The 19,228-nt window shown below is 38.0% G+C and overlaps 1 protein-coding gene across 5 annotated transcripts in view; it reads right to left on the reverse strand.

The window, feature by feature from the left end:
- LOC123767691 (very long chain fatty acid elongase 4) overlaps window positions 1-19,003 on the reverse strand; it is a 33,730-nt gene extending 14,727 nt beyond the window's left edge. Inside the window, exons 1-7 of one of the 5 annotated variants that reach the window (XM_069310404.1) lie at window positions 17,311-19,003; window positions 11,752-11,833; window positions 11,301-11,488; window positions 10,583-10,663; window positions 5,756-5,927; window positions 1,857-1,984; window positions 1,040-1,189 (exon numbers count right to left, since the gene is read on the reverse strand). In XM_069310404.1, coding sequence (XP_069166505.1) covers window positions 1,040-1,189; window positions 1,857-1,984; window positions 5,756-5,927; window positions 10,583-10,663; window positions 11,301-11,488; window positions 11,752-11,818 — 786 coding nt within the window. In that variant the 5' untranslated portion in view covers window positions 11,819-11,833; window positions 17,311-19,003. Of the gene's footprint in view, window positions 1-1,039; window positions 1,190-1,856; window positions 1,985-5,755; window positions 5,928-10,582; window positions 10,664-11,300; window positions 11,489-11,751; window positions 11,834-12,733; window positions 14,210-17,073 lie in introns of those variants that run through there. The other 4 variants (XM_069310405.1, XM_045757579.2, XM_069310406.1 and 1 more) reach the window with 4 other exon arrangements.
- Window positions 19,004-19,228: the final 225 nt, after the last annotated feature.

Raw genomic sequence — 19,228 nt, forward strand, 5'->3', positions numbered from 1 at the left:
GGAAAAGTATGATAATATAAATTGCACAATACTGTACAGTATTTAACTTGAGTGACCAAGTTTTCCTGATCATCAAAGTAATTTTTGAAGAGAAAATTAAGAGGTTAATTACTAGGAGGAATTTAATTATCTGCACCTTCTTTTCCAGGGTAATGGCTCACCTCTTCCTTGGTATCAGTGCACCACAAACACACTGCCTCTTTTTTTAGTATCTACAGTATTACTAGGAATATTTTCATTTATAAACAGCTAAAATAGGCTTGTGTCTACACTGACTTGGCAGGGGAGACAGCCATAATGCAGGGAAGTCAGAGCTGGTTCACATAGTAAATCAAGATGCTCAAGTGCACTAAAATGAAGACTAATGAGACCGTTTGTAAAGTTGGGAACTCCCTGTATGACATATCAAGAACAAGAGGTGAAAGATTTTAGTTACAAAAACAATTAAGCATTGACTATGATGAAGAGCCTGTTTTTGGAAAGATTTTAGGTAGCCAAAAGGTAGCTTGCTTCAAGGCACAGCAGCTGGAATTGTACTGAATATAATTTGTTTTATTTATGTCTTATTGTAGTGTATCAACACCCACATGAAATGTAAATTTCAGTTAAAATTCTAATTAGACTGCATTTTCAAACTTTTATTAATTGATATGAAATTAAGAGTGTATATGGATTGTCTATTATATCCTTAAAAGAAATGTTGTATAAGGCTTCAAAAATTCTTCTACAAAACTTCAGGAACTGTTCCTTTCAGCTAAGAAAGGGGTCTAGCAATTTGGGTTCTGCACGATGTAACTTAATACATGTGAAATAGATATGATAGTTTGTAAACTCAGAATTAGCCACTATCAGCGATAGCTTGTTAGATAAAAATTTGCAATAATCCCCGTTAACAATTAGATGTTACTACAAGCAATTATTTAATTAACAACATTCAGTTTGACTTCACTGCTAAATTATACTTGCATCTATTCAACCTATATAATAAGTATGTTGAAGGGAAATTTAAAATCATTAGTTAAAAAACACAAAATTATACCTTGAGTCTGTAGGCTTGTACATAGAACTGTCCAAAGAGCACAATGAAGCTACTCATGTACACGACCAGTGCATATTGCATCCACAGTGGGAAGTCACACCCAACAACAATGGCTCGAGCTCCAAGTACTCCTGCACTAGTAAACTGAATCTGCAAAGGACAATTTTTTTCCATTATAAACTTATAATTAATTCTTTTTATCATATTAATATATTTATATAATCTTTTAATTATTAATTATAATTTTTAATAAACTCTAGAACTGAAGAGAGAGCTAGCTGAACACTAGCTAATCAATGAGACAATGGTCTCATTGAATACCTATTGAAACCAGAATATTAGTTCATAAATGTGATACTGTATGATTATATTGTACACAAGAAAAATGCAACTTTTGGTGAAGATGAAAGGCAGCTTTGACTGATGTCATTCAGTTGCCCCATAAAGCAAAATCCACCCAGTTCTCTAGGAGAGGTTTTTGATATTTGGGCCATAGACAAGTAAGGTAATTCCCATAATTCCCATAAAACATAAAAGACATTTGTGCTAAACTGCACAATTTGGATAACATGCATATACTGTGTATTATATACATATATATTATATACTGTACATATATATTATATATATATTATATATAATTATATATATAATATATATATATATATATGTATATAATACACAGTATCTATCATGCTATCCAAATTGTGCAGTTTAGCACAAATGTCTTTTAAATTAAGACCATCCAAATTCTGTATCACTTAGTATTGTAAAATATATTATATATATTAATATATATTTATTTATTTGTACTTACTAATTGAATACAGGTGATATGTTTCTTCCACCACAAGTATTTCTGTATGGAAGGTCCAAATGCTGAGAGACCATAGTAGGCATACATGATCACATGTACAAAGCTGTTCATCATGGCTGCTAGGAAGGCTGTAATAAATATTGCATAAAGAAAATTACATTTAATATTTTCACATATAAAGAATGGGAAAGAAGTAGAAATATAAACTACTAGCGATTCCAGATCCGAGTATGACTAGACGTAGTCGTGCTGAATAAAGAAGGTGTATTTCACTGACCAAGCCAACCTTATTTATTCCTTGCTCCATGGTGATCACTTTCATTTAGAGAATTTAGAAAATTACCCTCAAAATTTACAGCAAATCTAAGTACAGTATTCACAATAAATGTTTGGGGTGTGATTATCCATATAGTTATAATTTGTGCTAAAATCTGAAATTAGTGTGCCTTAACCCTTAGACCGCACAATACATACATATATGATTTGTCAAAATAATTTAACACAAGTTTTTAAAGCTTGCACAAACCCCTTCCAATTTTTTTTGCATAATCAACTAGGCAAATGCTCCAACTTTGTCTAAATGATCACAGCATAACTTGAAAAACAAGAGAATCACAATTAATTTTAAAATTGAATATTGAAAACTTCAGATTTTCAATTCAAAATAATGAATACGAACTATCACCCATTGTTCATTTAATGTTATTATTCTCTCAGAATAGCATATGATCTTCATTTTCATCAAATTAGAATATAGGTTTTCAGTACAGTTTACTGTAAAAAAATCGTCAATAGGGCATTTGATATATGCAGCAAATTTAGACCAAAAAAAATTATAATTCCAAATGTATAAAGTTTATGAAAAATCCATTCTGAAGGGATTGTAGAACAGCCAGCTGAGCACACAATATGTCAAAATAGTGAGAATCGGTCAAAAACTGGAATTTTAGAAGCCACTCAAAGTTGAAACTCTAATTTCAGAGATAATTGAACATGAAGTTATCAACAATGAATAAAGGTAGTTTTAATTTGTTAATTTAATTGTATGTTTTAATAAACATTGTTTGGCATTCGTACTCGAATATGTGAAAGTTGTAGGTCAATATGTGTTGAAATGAAGTCGAGAAAAAATAACCCCAAAAAAACACAAAATAAAGGGATAATTATAATAATTATAATGATTTAGGGGATATATTTAGGGTATATTTTATATAAGTGAAAAAACCCTAATATGGTCCCTTATCATCAAAACAACCTAAAGAGACAAAGAAAATCGAGTTTGAAATCAGAAAAAATCTGCCCCAAAAAATTAAAAGTCCCAAGTTTTGCGAGTTGTGACTGATTTATTTGTTGACCAATTTCATTCTATCGTCACATAGTTAGGGTAACATGCATTCTCCAGGCTGTAAAGGTTACAACAAAATCAGATAATAAACAAAGAAAAATACTAAAATCTTAAAAAAAAAAAAAATATCCTCTAAAAAATATTTTTGGGACATTGATGAAAGAAACATTTACATTGGACAATGTATTTATGATATATAACAAAGTAGAGCATATTAACAGTTATGCATTATAATTATGTGTTACAGTATTATGTGTTACTCAGCAATGATATAAAGGCAGCAACTGCATGTCCACTTTGTGGACACTTCTTACTACTATTCTTCTTTGAGCGTTGGACAGGTGATTGCATCTCTCTATTACTACATAATCCTTCAGTTCCAGTTACATCGGGAACTGTTCTCCTTATCAACAAAACGTTCTTATTTTTTTTAAATTTGTCTAAAATCAATATCTGAAAATATGTTGATGAAAGTTTCACGACACTGAAGCCAACAAGTTGGAGATTTTTTAACATTTTTAAGTTATTTGTACATAATTTGAATATTTTTCACTACCAGGCCCCCAATATGCGCGGTAATATGCGCGGTCTAAGGGTTAAACACTTCTGAGAATTCTTCTCTCATTTAAACCAGCCGGAAATTTATTATTATTCTCTCTGCATTGGTAGAAATAGGGCAGTGGACAATGTGAAAGATGTATTTCTGAGTGCCACCTTGGTCACTCCCAAACCTAAAGACACTGCATACAAGCCGTGCATATAACCAAACACTCTTTGGCCAGTGCACCACCATGTATCTATCTATCCACCCCCAATATCCTGGACATTCCCCTTTCCAACCTCTCGTATAACCTGACATGGATGAAAGTTGTTCTAACCAACAGAAAAATGAGGGGAGGTAATCAGAAGAAATGTATCAAACTGGAGAAATGTTACTAGTAGAGTACCACAGCTAAGTTCTGGCAACAGTAATATTACCTATATGAATAATCTACCAGAAGGAATACAGAATTACCGGAATATAAACATGTATGCTGATGATGCCAACCTACTAGGAAGATAAGAAACCTAGGCGATTTTCATGCCCAACAAGATGACTTGGCAGAATAAGTTTATGGAACAACACTTGCCTAATGGAATTTAATGTGAATAAATGCCACACATTATGGAATATGGAATAGGAGAAAAAATGGGCTTTGCACAACCTGCAAATTATGTGAGAAAACTTTCAAAGAAAGAACTAGGGGTGGTTCTGGATAAAAATCTGTCACCTGTGGATAACGTATAGAACACTGTGAGAGTAATGTATGCTATACTTTCCAACTTTAGAACTGCTGTTAAATACATGGATGGTAAAATATTAAACAAATTATTCATGACTTATGCAAGACCAAAGTTGGAAAATGCAGCAGTTGTATGGTGCCCATATCTCAAGAACATCATTAAACTAGAAAAGGTTCAAAGACATGCAATAAATGGCTTCTGGAACTGAAAAACAAGCGCTATGAGGAGAGGTTAGAGGCATTACATATTCAAAAGTCAGAAGATAGAAGAATAAGAGGTGATATGATCACTACATACAAAATAGTAACAGGGACTGACAAAGAAATGTTTTTGAAAACTGCAATGTTAAGAACAAAAAGATATAGGATTCAAACTAAGTTAACAAAGCCGCGAAAAAAACATTAGAACGTTCACTTTTGCAAACAGAGTTGTAGATGATTGGAACAAGTGTGGTGGTGAAGGTCAAAACCATCAGTACTGTACTGTATAGAAGTTTCAAAGACATGAGCATAGCTCTCATCCTGTAACTACACTTGGGTAATTACATACAGAAGGTACAGGTAATACTGTATTTATGCAAAGGGTTGGTGGTATGTGAAAGGGCATCCTCAGGTGCAAGAATAACTAGAGCCAAAAATGATAAATATGAACAAAATGAAACATTAAGCTTAATGAATCACCACTAACATTTCCATAGAGCTTACTGTGCTCAAACAGCAGGGCCACCCCCCAATTATCAGGGTGTAGACTTTCATCCTAGCTCTGCCCGGAGCCAAAACAACCAAATGGTATAGTTGAGAGAGGGGCATTTCGTATTTACTCAACCTCATGTTGTTTGTAAGTGAATCTATGTTTGCTAGATATATCAAAATTTGATGACAGTGAATCAAAATTATTTGGGTTGAAATAGAGGCAGAAAAACCCAGTTGTCAAATGAAAATTGAAGCCTCCAGCTAATAAGGCTTTTCTTTCATATGATGATTGTAATTACACAATTGCTAAATACAGTACATGAATAGTATCACTCGAATATGAAAGTAGCAATACACCTACAGTACTTAAAGCATTGATAAATCAATTATTTCTTTGTCTTGTAAATTATAAACTTTTAAAAAAGCCAATACATTTTTTTATTTTATTAAGCTAACCATAATTGTTTCTCTTACAGATAGTATCCTGATGAAAAACTAATATTAGTACAGCAAGAGCAAGCAATTCTGCTCATTTTAATATTCAGAAAAAATTCAGATATATATATACATCTACTTACAAGAGCCTCCTGCTACCCATTTGACACCTATCCACCAAAGGCAGAACATGGTGGAGTGGTGATAGATGTGTAGGAAGGTGAGCTGATTAGTCTTCTTACGCAAGATGAAGAAGAGTGTGTCAGTAAACTCTACCAGCTTGGAGATGTAATACCACCACAGAGCTGCTGCTATCTGAGGATATCATTCTATCACAATCACGACAGCTTCATTAATATGAGAAGGGCAAATAATTTAATTATAGCAAGCTATGACAGAAAAATGGTGAAATGCGAATTTCGAATGGTGAATTATACAGAGGCACAAAAGTAGAGCCCCACAGACATTCTTAAGATGGTGTAAACAGACAAAAAGCCAGCGTTGAATGTATTGAAATGCCCTTTTCTGAGGGTGGCCCCGGAAGCTCCCCGAAGCTAACTGAACTGATATGTGCTTTATTAGTTTGGGGCCATCAGTCACTTGTAGTTCTTAAGCCTACCTGGAACCATGAGCCAGAACTTGGCCCCCCCTCAGATAGGCAAAGGGAGCAATGGCATATGAGCACTTTACATTTAACCCTTAAACCACACACATTGTATATACAGGTATATAATTTGAGTGTCACCAAACGGCGCACATCGTATATACAGTGGAACCTCGAGTGACGAGTGGCTCCAATTACGAGCATTTCGAGTAACAAGCAAGCCTCTCACAGAAAATGTCTTGACTGACAAGCTTTTCCCTCGATTGACGAGCATTCCTGCTGGTTCTCGGACACTTCCGATGACAGTTTTGTTGCCGTTTCACAAGACGAGTTTTCGACATGACGAGCTCGGTGACGGAACGGATTAAACTCGTTAATCGAGGTGCCACTGTATACAATTGAGGGTGCTGCGCATGATTTAAATGTCCCGTTCTAAACGAAGTTCTCATTAGCTTCCTCAGGACTAGTAAACAGACTCCATTTACAAACAAAATCATGGGTAACATTCCACAGGTGTGGAACGTACTCAGTACTGACTGAGCAACCACAGCTGGTGCATGCAGCATGAGATAACAGCACTGCTGTTCAGCCTGTGACCACAGCATTGTCTAAAAATTTCTATGTAACTGCTATTATTTAGTGATGATAGTATTACAGTCTTCTGTAATACTATCATCAGTGATGATAGTATTACAGAAGACCCCTGACTGATAAAAATGACCATGATTTTGATAATAGCAGGATTGTGGTGATAACTAGCACTGTGTAACTAGCCGTCTCCAGGAATGGATTAAATTTTTAAACCGAGGTACCCCTGTACTTATATACAACGTGTTTATATAGTGTAAAAACAGCAAAAGAAGTATGCAGGGAGGAGGAATATTGGTGAGTGGGGTGTTGGTGAGGAAGGGAAGGTGAGGAAGAGAAGGTGACGACGTTTGCTGGCTTGTGTGTGGCGGCCACTCTTGTTGTTTTGACTCACCATACCAACTTAGTGGTTCATTAAGGTGAACAAAACATACAGATACTTCTATATGAAGTGTGTATATAGTGTATCAACAGCAAAACTATTTGCTTATTGTTTTACGAACATAAGTGAATCACTAATATGCACACCATACTTTTGAGTATAGCAATGGTTCACACATTTTATTATATAAATATAATCACATTACACACTATTGAATAATATTACTGCAAAAAAACTAAGAAAAATCAATGAGACATTGAAATAATTAGGTAATATCATGTTTGTGGCAACTCCCGCCTGACAGCTCAGGCGGAGCTAATCGACTCCGACACTTACGCTGTCGACGCCTCAATTTTGCCAGCTTTTGCCACAGGAAAGTATAGAGCGAAAAGGCACTAATTGAGGAACTCGAGGGACCCCCCCCTAGAAAACCTGCAGCAAATTAAGAGACCTCCTGCCACTCAAGCACAAGGGTACAACAGAAACCATGCCAAGCCCCAAAAGAGAAAAAAGTGCAGTCTGCTAGCCAGGAAGACTCTGGAACCCCACAATGCACCCAATACAGGGAAGACAACCCAAACTCAATAGATGCTGGATCCATTACAGAGGCATAAACCTTGTCTCGCAGGAGGTGAGCACCAAGGGCCTTCCGTACTTCCTCCGAGGAAATCCGAGAAGGAAACCTCCGGAAAGATGAATCCAAGGATCCCAAAGACACCCCGGAAACACACCTGTGGGGGAGCCGCACCCAACTCAAACTCATACTGGGAGGGATGGGGGTACGAGAACTCCTTACCATGAAGCAACAAGCCCTGCCCAGAAGGCACAAGGGCCCAAGCAGGGTCAAAAGGAGTCCAATCACTCCAAGTGGACTCTTCTCCCCCCCCAAGCCCCAGAAACCCCCATCCGGGTCCCCTAGGCAGAGCCTGCTTCCTCGCCCACCACTACTGAAGAAAAGGTGGAGTCCAGGGAAAAGGCTTCTGAGAAGGAAGGTGGCTGGGATGAACCGGAAGACTCGGCGGGAAGAACAGGCTCAACTACCTGTGCCCAAATCAGAAGAGGCAACCCCCAAAGCCACCTGAGCCTCATCCCAATCTATACCCAGCCCCGACACTGAAACCCACAGACATTTGGGAGCCAGAAGCAGGGGAAAGGAATAGAGCGAACATCACCTACCTAGGAGGGAAACGGGGGCACGGATGGAACCAAGGTCGAAGCGACCAACTCTCTCAAATCCTGGTCTCTAAATCGCAAACGAGGCAGCTTCGGAGCTTCCAAATGAAAAATCATCCAGGCGCATTGCAAGGAGAAGCGAGCTTGCAATGCCATCACTGCCTGAAACCTTTCATCCACAGATGAGGAACGTGTAAACTGCAGCACAAGTGGAGAACACATCACGCAAGACTCAGGGTTAAAGGTGTCACCGACCCAGTAGGCAGCATGGCAGAGGCAGAAAGGGTGATCATCGCCCCGAGGCAGGGGCGACAAACAACCGTCAACATCGCACAAGGCGAGAGTGGACCTGACGAATCCACGTTACCGAGCCCACAAGGGTTCTCCAGGGTCCACAGGGTACGTTATCCCTACAGGAAGCCCAGGTGCTTTGGCCCACTGAGCTGGTAGACCCCCCCCTGCTTGAAAGCAGGCAAACCGATTACCAGTAGCAGTGGTAAAACCTAGGGGTGATGGAGGAGGAAAACTAAACACAATCTAGGATGGCCTAATAAGCTACTATGCAGACCACCTCTGTGAAAACTGGGCAAGCAACTGGAAAAACTAGTGACAAGCCCTGAAACCACACCTTAAGCAAACTGGCAGCCGGAGAGAAATGTTGGCCGTCGCATAGGTGTAAGCAGACTGCACAAGCCACAGTGAAGACAGTAACACTCCCTTACCCAGGGCAAGATGGAAAACCCAAGACCCCCGATGTATCCCAAGGGCAAAGACAACGTACTAGTTTGCTTGCAGAGTTGCTAGTTTCAGTTTGTTGATTTTATTGCAAGGGAGTTTCTTTGCTCTTTCAGGCTGTGGTTCTTGTTTTCCCAGCTAGTTGCTTGTTTTGATTCGCCTATCTTTCAGGGCTATTGCCCAGTTGATGGCGGAATATGACAATACTGTACTTTAACATTTTGGTTCAGTAACGACTCAGCATTGCATCGTACGTTTACTAGAGGGTAGTCCGGTAACGACGCAGCATTGTGTCGTCCGTTAAAAACTGTGCCCAGCATTCGCACTTGGCTGTGGGAGGGGCGTGCCACAGTTTTTGGACTTTATATGCCTTATATACAAAATTGAAAAGAGTATACACATTTTATTGTGCATGATTAGCGCTCATGGGGGTAACGCGATGTCACTTTCTTTGTTTGCTGTGGGTGGTACACTGGGCTTTTGGAGTTTATATGCATTTAGTCTTAGAGAATTGAATTGTGAATACATTGATACCAAAATAAAAGACCTATGACGAGAATTGAGGTGACCAAAGTGAAAAAGAGTGTACACATTTCATTGCTCATGCGCTCTCCTGGGTAACTCGCTCTCACTTTCTCTGTTTGCTGCGGGTGGTAAGCTGGGTTTTTGGAGTTTATATGCATTTAGTCCTGAAGAAAATTCTATTGCAAACACACTGATATCAAACTGAAAAACCTAGGATGAGAATTGAGGTAACAAAGTTGAAAAGAGTATACACTTTTCAGAATTACCGTGCGCTCCCACGGAATGCCTAAACCCACCCAAGGTAGTGCGGTGCAAGTGCGCCCAGAGCATCAATGTGTTAAATATAAAATACTCATATGCCATTGCTCCCTGGGCCTCAGAACCCTAGTGACTGATGACTCCAAACTAATAAAGCACACATCAGTTCGGTTAGCTTCAGGGAGCCAATGAGGCTTTGCCCAGAAAATTCTTTATCTTGTAAAGCATACGCCTCCATCTATGAAACCTATTACCATTAATAACTTTCCTATGCATAAGAAAGTACTGTACAGTATGCTTATCTGCATTATTTGGAAAACAATCATTAATCCATTGGATAGTTTATGAAGGCTAGCCTGAATGGCTTTCAGTTACTAACAACTGAAACACAGTTCTGTATCTTGATATTTCTTGCCTAATTTTTTCACTGAAACTAGAGAATAGTTAGTTTCATTCAATAAAATATAACAGAAAAGACCTTTTCTGCTTATGGCCTCATAACTTGCTTGAAATTATTTATCTATACAGTATAATGTAATGACATCAACCTGTGTGGCACCATCTCATGGTGGCCCAAGTTCATCTTGGTTTTACAGGCAAATTTCACCATCTCTGACTGGTCTAAAAACTAAAATATAGATAAACTTAACTTATATGTAAAATAAGGAGCATTAAGTTTACTGGCAGTTAACCCTCGGCACTTACTCGCATTTCTTCAGGATTCGAAGAGTAGTCAACTGGTTGACAGAACCAACTATATCTCAGTCTCACAGATACCACAGCCAGCTGTACAAAAGGTTGTTAGTAGTAATTAAAAGAAAAAACTTTTACTTATAACTACCATAAATATAATTTAGTCACTAGCAACTACCTCCGTTCTGATGATAAATTTCTTTCCTAACAGTCAGCGCCAGTTGAGTGGGGTCACAGTCTGCATTAGCAGTCATTCACTATACTGGCTGTGAGAGTCCCCTGACTTTACTGGCTGCATGGGTCACCATCAAGATGTCCACTTTTGCCATTTATGGCACATAATTGCTTAATTTGTGTTTCGACAAAGTAAGTTTTAAGAATGATAGTTAATTCACAATTTTTTTATAAACTATTATTCAACAAAAATTAGAGATAAATAATCCACTTATTGCAACACTACTATACATATTAAACAACATGACAAACGGGTTATTAACCCATAACTGTTCCCATATTAACTGGTGTTGAAGACTTATTTAAATTGTAAGTATTATACCGTTTTAAAAACCTTAGGAAAAGAAGAACTTGGACAACTGTGCTTCTGATGATTGTTGTTGGTGTCAGGATCTAAAATTTACTCTCCTGACTAGTTTAGTCTTATTAGAGTAACAATAACCAGTTTAAAATCACTCTTAGACAATAATTAGGCTACAAATGTTGTTACAGATACCTCCACACCAATATAGAGATTAAGCAGCATAACAGCCAGGTTGTAAACAATAAGAGGGACTCGGAGTTGCAGTGGAGCTCTTGATGCCATTATCTTGGGCCCAAATTTGACCATTGTGAGGTAAACAGTAACAAGACCCAGCGTTGGCAGTGGAGATGACATCAGGGGCCAGTCCTTAACGCGTTCATCTAAACCAGGAAGAGGTTGGTTTTGTCAGAGAAAGCTACAGATCCATCAGAATTAAAGAGTGGAGGAAAAGAAGTGTGACAAGTTTTCAAAATAATTTATGAGTAATATGTCAGGATTCACGAAGGTGTAATTAGATACAGTATACTACAGGAAAATTTTCCACAAGTACACTGTACAGTGGACATCCACATACTGTACTGCATCTAATATACTATAAGTCACACCAATGTAAAATAAAATAGGAAGTCTCATTTTTCCTCACCAGAAATGGATAAAGTCCACTTGTAAAAGTCATGCAACTGATAAATCTTCTCTTGAATGACTTCCATTTTGGCAGTTGAATTCTGAAATGTAAGCATTTTACACCTTTATTACAACCCATCTACATTTTCCAGATCAAATATTTATCTGCACATTTACAATTACTTTTAAAACTACAGTACCCATAAACTAATTAAAATATAACAAACCTGATTTTTACCACTTGAACTATACATGATTGAATAAAGTAGAAAGAAATGTTAAAATCATAAATTTTCTAAGTGGCAATTAAACATCTTAGTTACAGCAACTCTAGTGTACACAATTTTTATACGTACAGTACAATCAGTCAACATTAAATCTGCACTTATAGTCTTCAGGACAAAATGAAGGATGCGTGAAAATAGTTAACTTGGCAGCTACCAGGAAGTTTGGAAAGTTAATCAAACTGAGAAGATATAAGCATATACAGCAATACTTGATCAATTAGTAGGTAGTGTCATTACTGTACAGTACATTTATTTATCTGGTAATTCCAAGCATATGATGATATCCAATAACATTCATTCAGATCAGGTGATGTTTTCACCTTTCTATCTTCTGTGAAAATGTAAACTATCAAATGAGTCTCATTAATGAGTAGAGAGCAGTACAGAATATGAAGGGTGATCCATCATTCTGTTCCCTTCTGCCTGTTTGCTGGGGCATAGCTTTGGCAAGAACATAGGTCCTAGTCACAGAACCTGCTGCCTGGAGGATGGGGTGGTAAGTTTGCTAGACACATATCTGGCAAACAACTACTGTATCACTATTCTCATCAAATTGTCAGTGTATTTTAGTTCCCACATATACTGTCTACTAACTGTTCAGTACTTATCAATGGCTTCATTTAGCTATCCAACACCAGCCTCCACCTACCAACAAACTTCACCGAGCATTACTTTACTTGTACCTGAATTTACCTGATGGCCACCAACACTAACCTCCTCGACAAGGACAGGAAGCCAGCATCTTGTCAAAGGTCCCCACATATGCCCAGTGCTCTCCCCCCTCTTGATATTATGGAGCATGGTAGTAGGGTGTAACAGTGCTTTTTGATTGTGCTTTCATATTGTTTGGCAACTTATTCTCACTTATTATAATGTGTCTTGAAATTCAAACCAAACATCCACGTTCAGTGACTTTTTTTCTCGGGAATCACCGACCATCAAGGTCAGATATTAATATGCAGGAAACCTTGGTGTGTTTGACGTGGCAGTAACATTTTTAATTGATTTGTAGACACTTTATTTTAGTGTCATGATACAAGAACTGCTGAAAGCGATTCATTTTTTTTTTTTTTTTTTTTTTTTTTTTTTTTTTTTTTTTTTTTTTAGGTGTTTATGTCCACAAGTGAGTCATCATTCAGTGATTGTAGATTTTAACCTTTAGGTTTGGGTTTGAACTTGCCCATTACTCAAATTTTCAAATCTCCCCCAAAAATATTCATAGAATTAGAAATTTGGATACACTGTCCAATATTGAATGAAAGCAATGTTTTAATGGCATATATTAACCTGAATTTACGACTGTACCTTAGGGCCACTATCTCCAGTGGCCTCAACAAAGACAGGAAGCTGGCAGCTTGTCATGTTTTATGTTAAGGGTTAATACATACAATGGAGCAGTCTCCATAAAGCCTCAAAAAAACAATAAATATTAAACACAAAAAATTGCCAATAATGAAAGGATCCTTGTGATACAGATATGCAAGATAAGACATTTATTCAAGTAAAGCTACATACATTGAAAATTAGTTACAAACAAGGTTCAATTAATAGATAGATCTAGTACATACCCACTAATACCCAAGCCACTAATACACACAGCATTTTGGGCAAAGTGTGGGGAAAAACTTAGATTAAAACTTAATACCGAGATCAAAAGCATAAATTTAATTAAAAAAAAGGAAAAAAAAGAAAAAGATAATTATAATAATTACATGATGGATAGAACAACAGAAAATGTAACAGAACAGCAGATGGAATTTTAACTAAATAAACAGATTAAAATTTTCAAGATTACACATGGCAGATATCAGCAGTTAAACAAGATGGTCAATAATAAATAATATTTGAAAATAGCAAGACATAGATTGACATTTAGGAGGTAATGTCATTTAGGAGGTTACATGAAGTTTATTAGGTAGTACTGTACTTAGTTTTTCTCTTAAACTGGTTGAGAGAGGTACAGCCTTTGACATGATTGGGAAGGTCATTCCACATTCTGGGTCCTTTGATTTGTAGAGCATTTCAAGTTTGGTTAAGGCACACTCCTGGAATATCAAATAGGTATCTGTTTCTAGTCTGGTACCCATGGGTTCTGTTACAACATTCTAGGAAGCGTTTAAGGCCAGGATTGGCATTGCGGTTCAAAGTTTTACATATACATTATAGAGTACACACACACACACACACACACACCCCCCCCCCCCCCCCCCCCCCCCCCCCCCGAGTGCTCTCTGGGGGCCAGAGTTTGTTATTGCTCTAATGGCAGATTTGTGATGGGTAATTAGAGGATGTAGATGATTTTAGGTGGTAGAACCCCAAGCACAGATACCATAATTGAGATAAGGATAGATGAGACAATAATAGAGTGTTTCAAAGGCAGGGCAAGGTACTGTACATAATATCTGATCTTAGCGCTTTGTCCTGGGTTTTGTATCCTGGCCGGGCAGGATTTACTGGGTGTCAATCCTTAACTGTAGCCTCTGTTTACCTAACGGTAAAATGGGTACCTGGTTGTTAAATGATTTGGAGGAGACGTATTCCGGGAAACATAGGATTAATGACCTGCCCGAAATGCTACGCGTGCTAGTGGGTGTACAAGAATGTAACAACTCTTGTACAGTATAAATAAATAAATAATAATAAAAAAAGAATGCCCACAGTTTAAGAAACTTTTTTTGCTATACTGCATGTTGAATGTGGCCCTGGAAATTAAGATTGTTATCGATGAGAACACCAAGGAATTTACCATCTACTTTGTTATTAATTTATTTTGGATATTGTTTATTCTTAGATAATAAAGTTGCAGCAATAAAGTTGCTTATAGAAGTTTCATTGTGCAGCCTAAAGCTTATCTTCATTGTATCTAAAGGTGGTTTATTTATGCTGGTTAGAAGAAATGTGGGGTAATGGTCTCTGGGTCCTATCAGTGAATATCTCTGAAGTAAATGGCGAGGTTGTTAGTCCTGATGTGGTCAAAAGTAGCACAGTCATATCAGTAGTTCTATTAGGTTAAGTGATTAAGGGTATGAGCAAGCAGGAATTCATCCAGTTGAGGAAACTAATATTTCTAGTTTCTGGAAAATACGTACAGTATTTCAAAATTTCTATATTTCTTATAAAAAAAAAAAAATTCTAGATATGTACTGTATGTGGAAAAATGTATAAACATTGATGCCACATGACAATATATTATTACTGTACTATACTAAAGTTTAAAATTCACCTGGAAAAACTCCTCAGGATTAATAATGGAGGGATCTCTGAGAAGCTGCCAGCCTCCTGTTCCAATTCAGGCCACTAGAAATGGTGGCCTTCAAGTAAATTCAGGCAAATATGTAGGATCCCTGTTGGTGGTAGGAGCGCCAACTTTTAAGATCATCAAGGACCCCCCATCCCTCCCCAGTCCACAACGTAACCTTCCTAGGATGCAACTCACAACAATTATCTCACCTCCAGGAACCTATATACTGCTAAGTGAACGGGTACACCAGGTGTAAGGAAATGTGTTCAAACATCTTGCCTTGCTCGAAAATTGATTCCAGGATCACATCTTTTAATTTTACTTTTGGGACTAATGCACTGTTAGGTGAGGCAAGGTTAAAACAGGTCTTTGTTAGAACCAATTAGGCTTGATAAAATAAACATTGTTTATCTAAATAGCACAGCAGTAAACAAATCATTTGGATATAAAGATTACCCTTATCCTATCTGTACATCCAAAGAACTATTTTTTTTCTGTATCAAGCTACAGTGCAGTGCCCAAAAAGCCTGTATCCAACTGCATAACTCCCCAAAGAACTGTATGCCCACGTAACCCATTGCCAATCCTTAGGCTAGATAAGTGTCCATAGCCAGACGTTTCTGAACTCCCATTGTGCTGTGAATTCCCAATATAGCCCACGTTCCAAGACTGTGCACACACTAGAACCACCTATATGCAGTCCCCTTCGTTGAGTGGTAACACACTCACCCCATGCTTTGCAAGCGATTTGACCCGTGTTCATATCCTCGCCAGAGAAGATTGACTAGGTGCCAATCCTTAACTGTACACCTCTGTTCTCCAGCAGTGAATAGGTACCTGGTAGTTAAAACGATTTGGCGAGTCGTATTCCAGGGAAAATTAAAAGATTAAGGACCTGCCCAATATGCTATGTATGCTAGTGGCTTTTCAAAAATGTATGAACTCTTGTATAAATAAAATAAAATAAAAACAAATATGCCTCAATATTTATAACTGATACTACACACTTTCAAGATGGCAATGTTTAGGTTTGCCATCTTGAAAGTGTTTTTTTAGGATAAAAACTTAGGATTGGCCTAGTCGCAAAAGTAGTAGTTAAGAGTTACTCATCAAAGCTTACCAGTGTAATAAGAAGAGCAAAGCTTTCCTATTATGAGAATAGATTCATACAAGCAAAAGGCAACATGAAAAGCAATCTCTAACATCCTAGGATCGAAACAACAATCACATAACCAGATAAAACTCTCCAAGGATGGTTATACACCTGCAACAGATTTGGAAACGGCAAATGAATTGAATAGCTTCTTTTCATCGGTTGGTGCTAACCTTGCCAGAAAAATCCCACAGACTCTGACACATGTTACCACATATCTTACAGGCAGCTATCCTAACTCTTCTCCTTTCACCAGTCAGCCTGACAGATGTGTCCATCATTCACTTACTAAAAACCAAAGCTGGCAACATTAATGAAATACCATCTATGGTATATAAGAGTGCCTCCCATAGCTCTGTTGTTCAACAAATCTCTAGTGCCAAACCTTCCCCGATATCCTTAAAAAAAGCCTGAGTAACGCCAATTCATAAAGGAGGCAATCCGGCAGACAAACAATTACAGACATCAAATCTAACCTATACAGCATTATAAAAAAATATTTGAACAATTATTTACAAACATCCCAAAAGAGTACCAATGATGCAATTACTAGTCTGCTTGATATAATCTACTCAGCCCTTGACAAAAATGAGTTCCCAATTGAACTTTTCCAATCTCGTCACTCCAGCAGATGCTTATTGACTGTCCCACCACCCTTACTGTCACTCCAGGAAGGGTATAGACAGTCCCACCACCCGTCACTCCAGCAGACTCTTATTGACTGGCCCGCCGCCCTTACTGTCACTCCAGGAAGGGTATAGACAGTCCCACCACCCGTCACTCCAGCAGACTCTTATTGACTGTCCCGCCGCCCTTACTGTCACTCCAGGAAGGGTATAGACAGTCCCACCACCCGTCACTCCAGCAGACGCTTATTGACTGGCCCGCCGCCCTTACTGTCACTCCAGGAAGGGTATAGACAGTCCTACCACCCGTCACTCCAGCAGACGCTTATTGACTGGCCCGCCGCCCTTACTGTCACTCCAGGAAGGGTATAGACAGTCCTACCACCCGTCACTCCAGCAGACGCTTATTGACTGGCCCGCCGCTCCTACTGTCACTCCAGCAGACGCCACTGACGCTCAACTACTCACTCCACGCCACGCCCTTACAGCTATGCAACAACTACGTATGAATTTGCCCAGTTCTGTATTATATCTTATTATTTTACTTTATTTATAGTTTTTTTCTTGTTAAATGTTTGTAAATGGTATTAAACGTATAATTGATTGTGTTGGTAAGGTATTTGAGCGCGTGTGACGGCTACAGAGGCGCGCGCCCTCCTCGCAGACCATATATTACAAGGGCGACATAGCACTGCCTTTCTTACACTAAATACAGCGTAGACATATACGAGGGAAGACAAAGTTTACACCAAAGCTATTCACTTAATATCTGCCTATGATTTGAATTCTTTTATTCTCAGTTATTTACTTTTGGGTATTTGTATACTTTTGAATACCTATGCACAGCCGCGACTTTAATTCAGTACTGTAATACGTTTTGCCGGGAAGAAAGGGAGGGGGGACAGGTAGCCTGCGTGTATATTTATATCTACGTTGGGTTAATATCGTAGATCACCCCCCCCCCCTCTTCCCCAGGATGTAACTCTTCTCTAATGCCCGAAACGCTTTGCGTAATAGTGGCTTTAGGCATTGTATGTACTAGCTCTACCTATAAGTCAACCAATCTTTGTAAAAATTTCTTGTATGTACCTTACCTAAATAAACATTTATTTATTTATTTCTATTTAACTACCCGCTCCGCCTAATTACCCAAAGCTACCAAAATTTGCTCAAAGCTACCCAAAGCTTCCTAGCATTACGTAAGTAATGAAGAAATATGATATTTACTCACCATATTGTTAGTATTAAATGTAGAACATGAAAAAACATATTTTTACTCTGATATAATATATTTATAACGAAATCAGACGAAACTAAGTGGCATGAGAGGCCATAGGAAGTCGACGATCCAAGCGACAATGTTATGGAGCGACTTATCCAAGATGAACAAATTATTCAAGATATATAGTTGCCTAGAAGTTATATTACGTTAGGTTTGGATAGGTTAGGTTTAGTTAAGTTATGTTTGGGTAGGTTGGTTAGGTTAGGTATGTACATTAGGCTCATATGCCTGCAAACATTGTCGCTTGGACCGTCGACTTGCTTTGGCGCGCTTCTTATTTTCATCCAATTTCGTTATAAAATTATACTTTTTCAGGGTAAAAATATGCTTTCCATGTTTTACATTCAGCACCAACATTATAATGAATAAATATATCATATTTATTCATTACTAACAATGCTAGGAAGCTTTGTATAACTTTTGGGTAGCTTTGGGTAATTAGACGGACCCAGGATACTGTACTTCCATGTGAATAGACGAATTAGGTGAAAGGAAACGTGCTTAACCATTTGTCCCCGAAATTCAACCAGATTCCCAACCGAGAGTCGAGAACGAACCCAGTTGTACTATCACAACCCGTCTTCAGGCTTGTTAAATTGGTGGCCCACTTCTCCAGACCCATTTATAACATACTGTGTAGTAAAAAATGGTTTTCTTACATATAATATTATATAATAAATTTCTATGTAGTTAGCCATTGGTTTGATTAGTTAGGCATTCAGGTTCTGCTGGGTTTGTAATTGAAGTGGATGAAGCATTTACAGAGTTGGAATTAGAACAGAGGTCATCAGCAAAGACCTGATTCAAGAAATGTTCAAATGACAACCTGTCCTCACACTTGGCTGTTTAAAGCAGCGGCCGTCATCCCCAGACGCACTCATCAATTGTAATATGCTATACTGTGTAT

The sequence above is a fragment of the Procambarus clarkii genome, chromosome 67, assembly GCF_040958095.1.
Source record: "Procambarus clarkii isolate CNS0578487 chromosome 67, FALCON_Pclarkii_2.0, whole genome shotgun sequence".
NCBI lineage: Eukaryota > Metazoa > Arthropoda > Malacostraca > Decapoda > Cambaridae > Procambarus > Procambarus clarkii.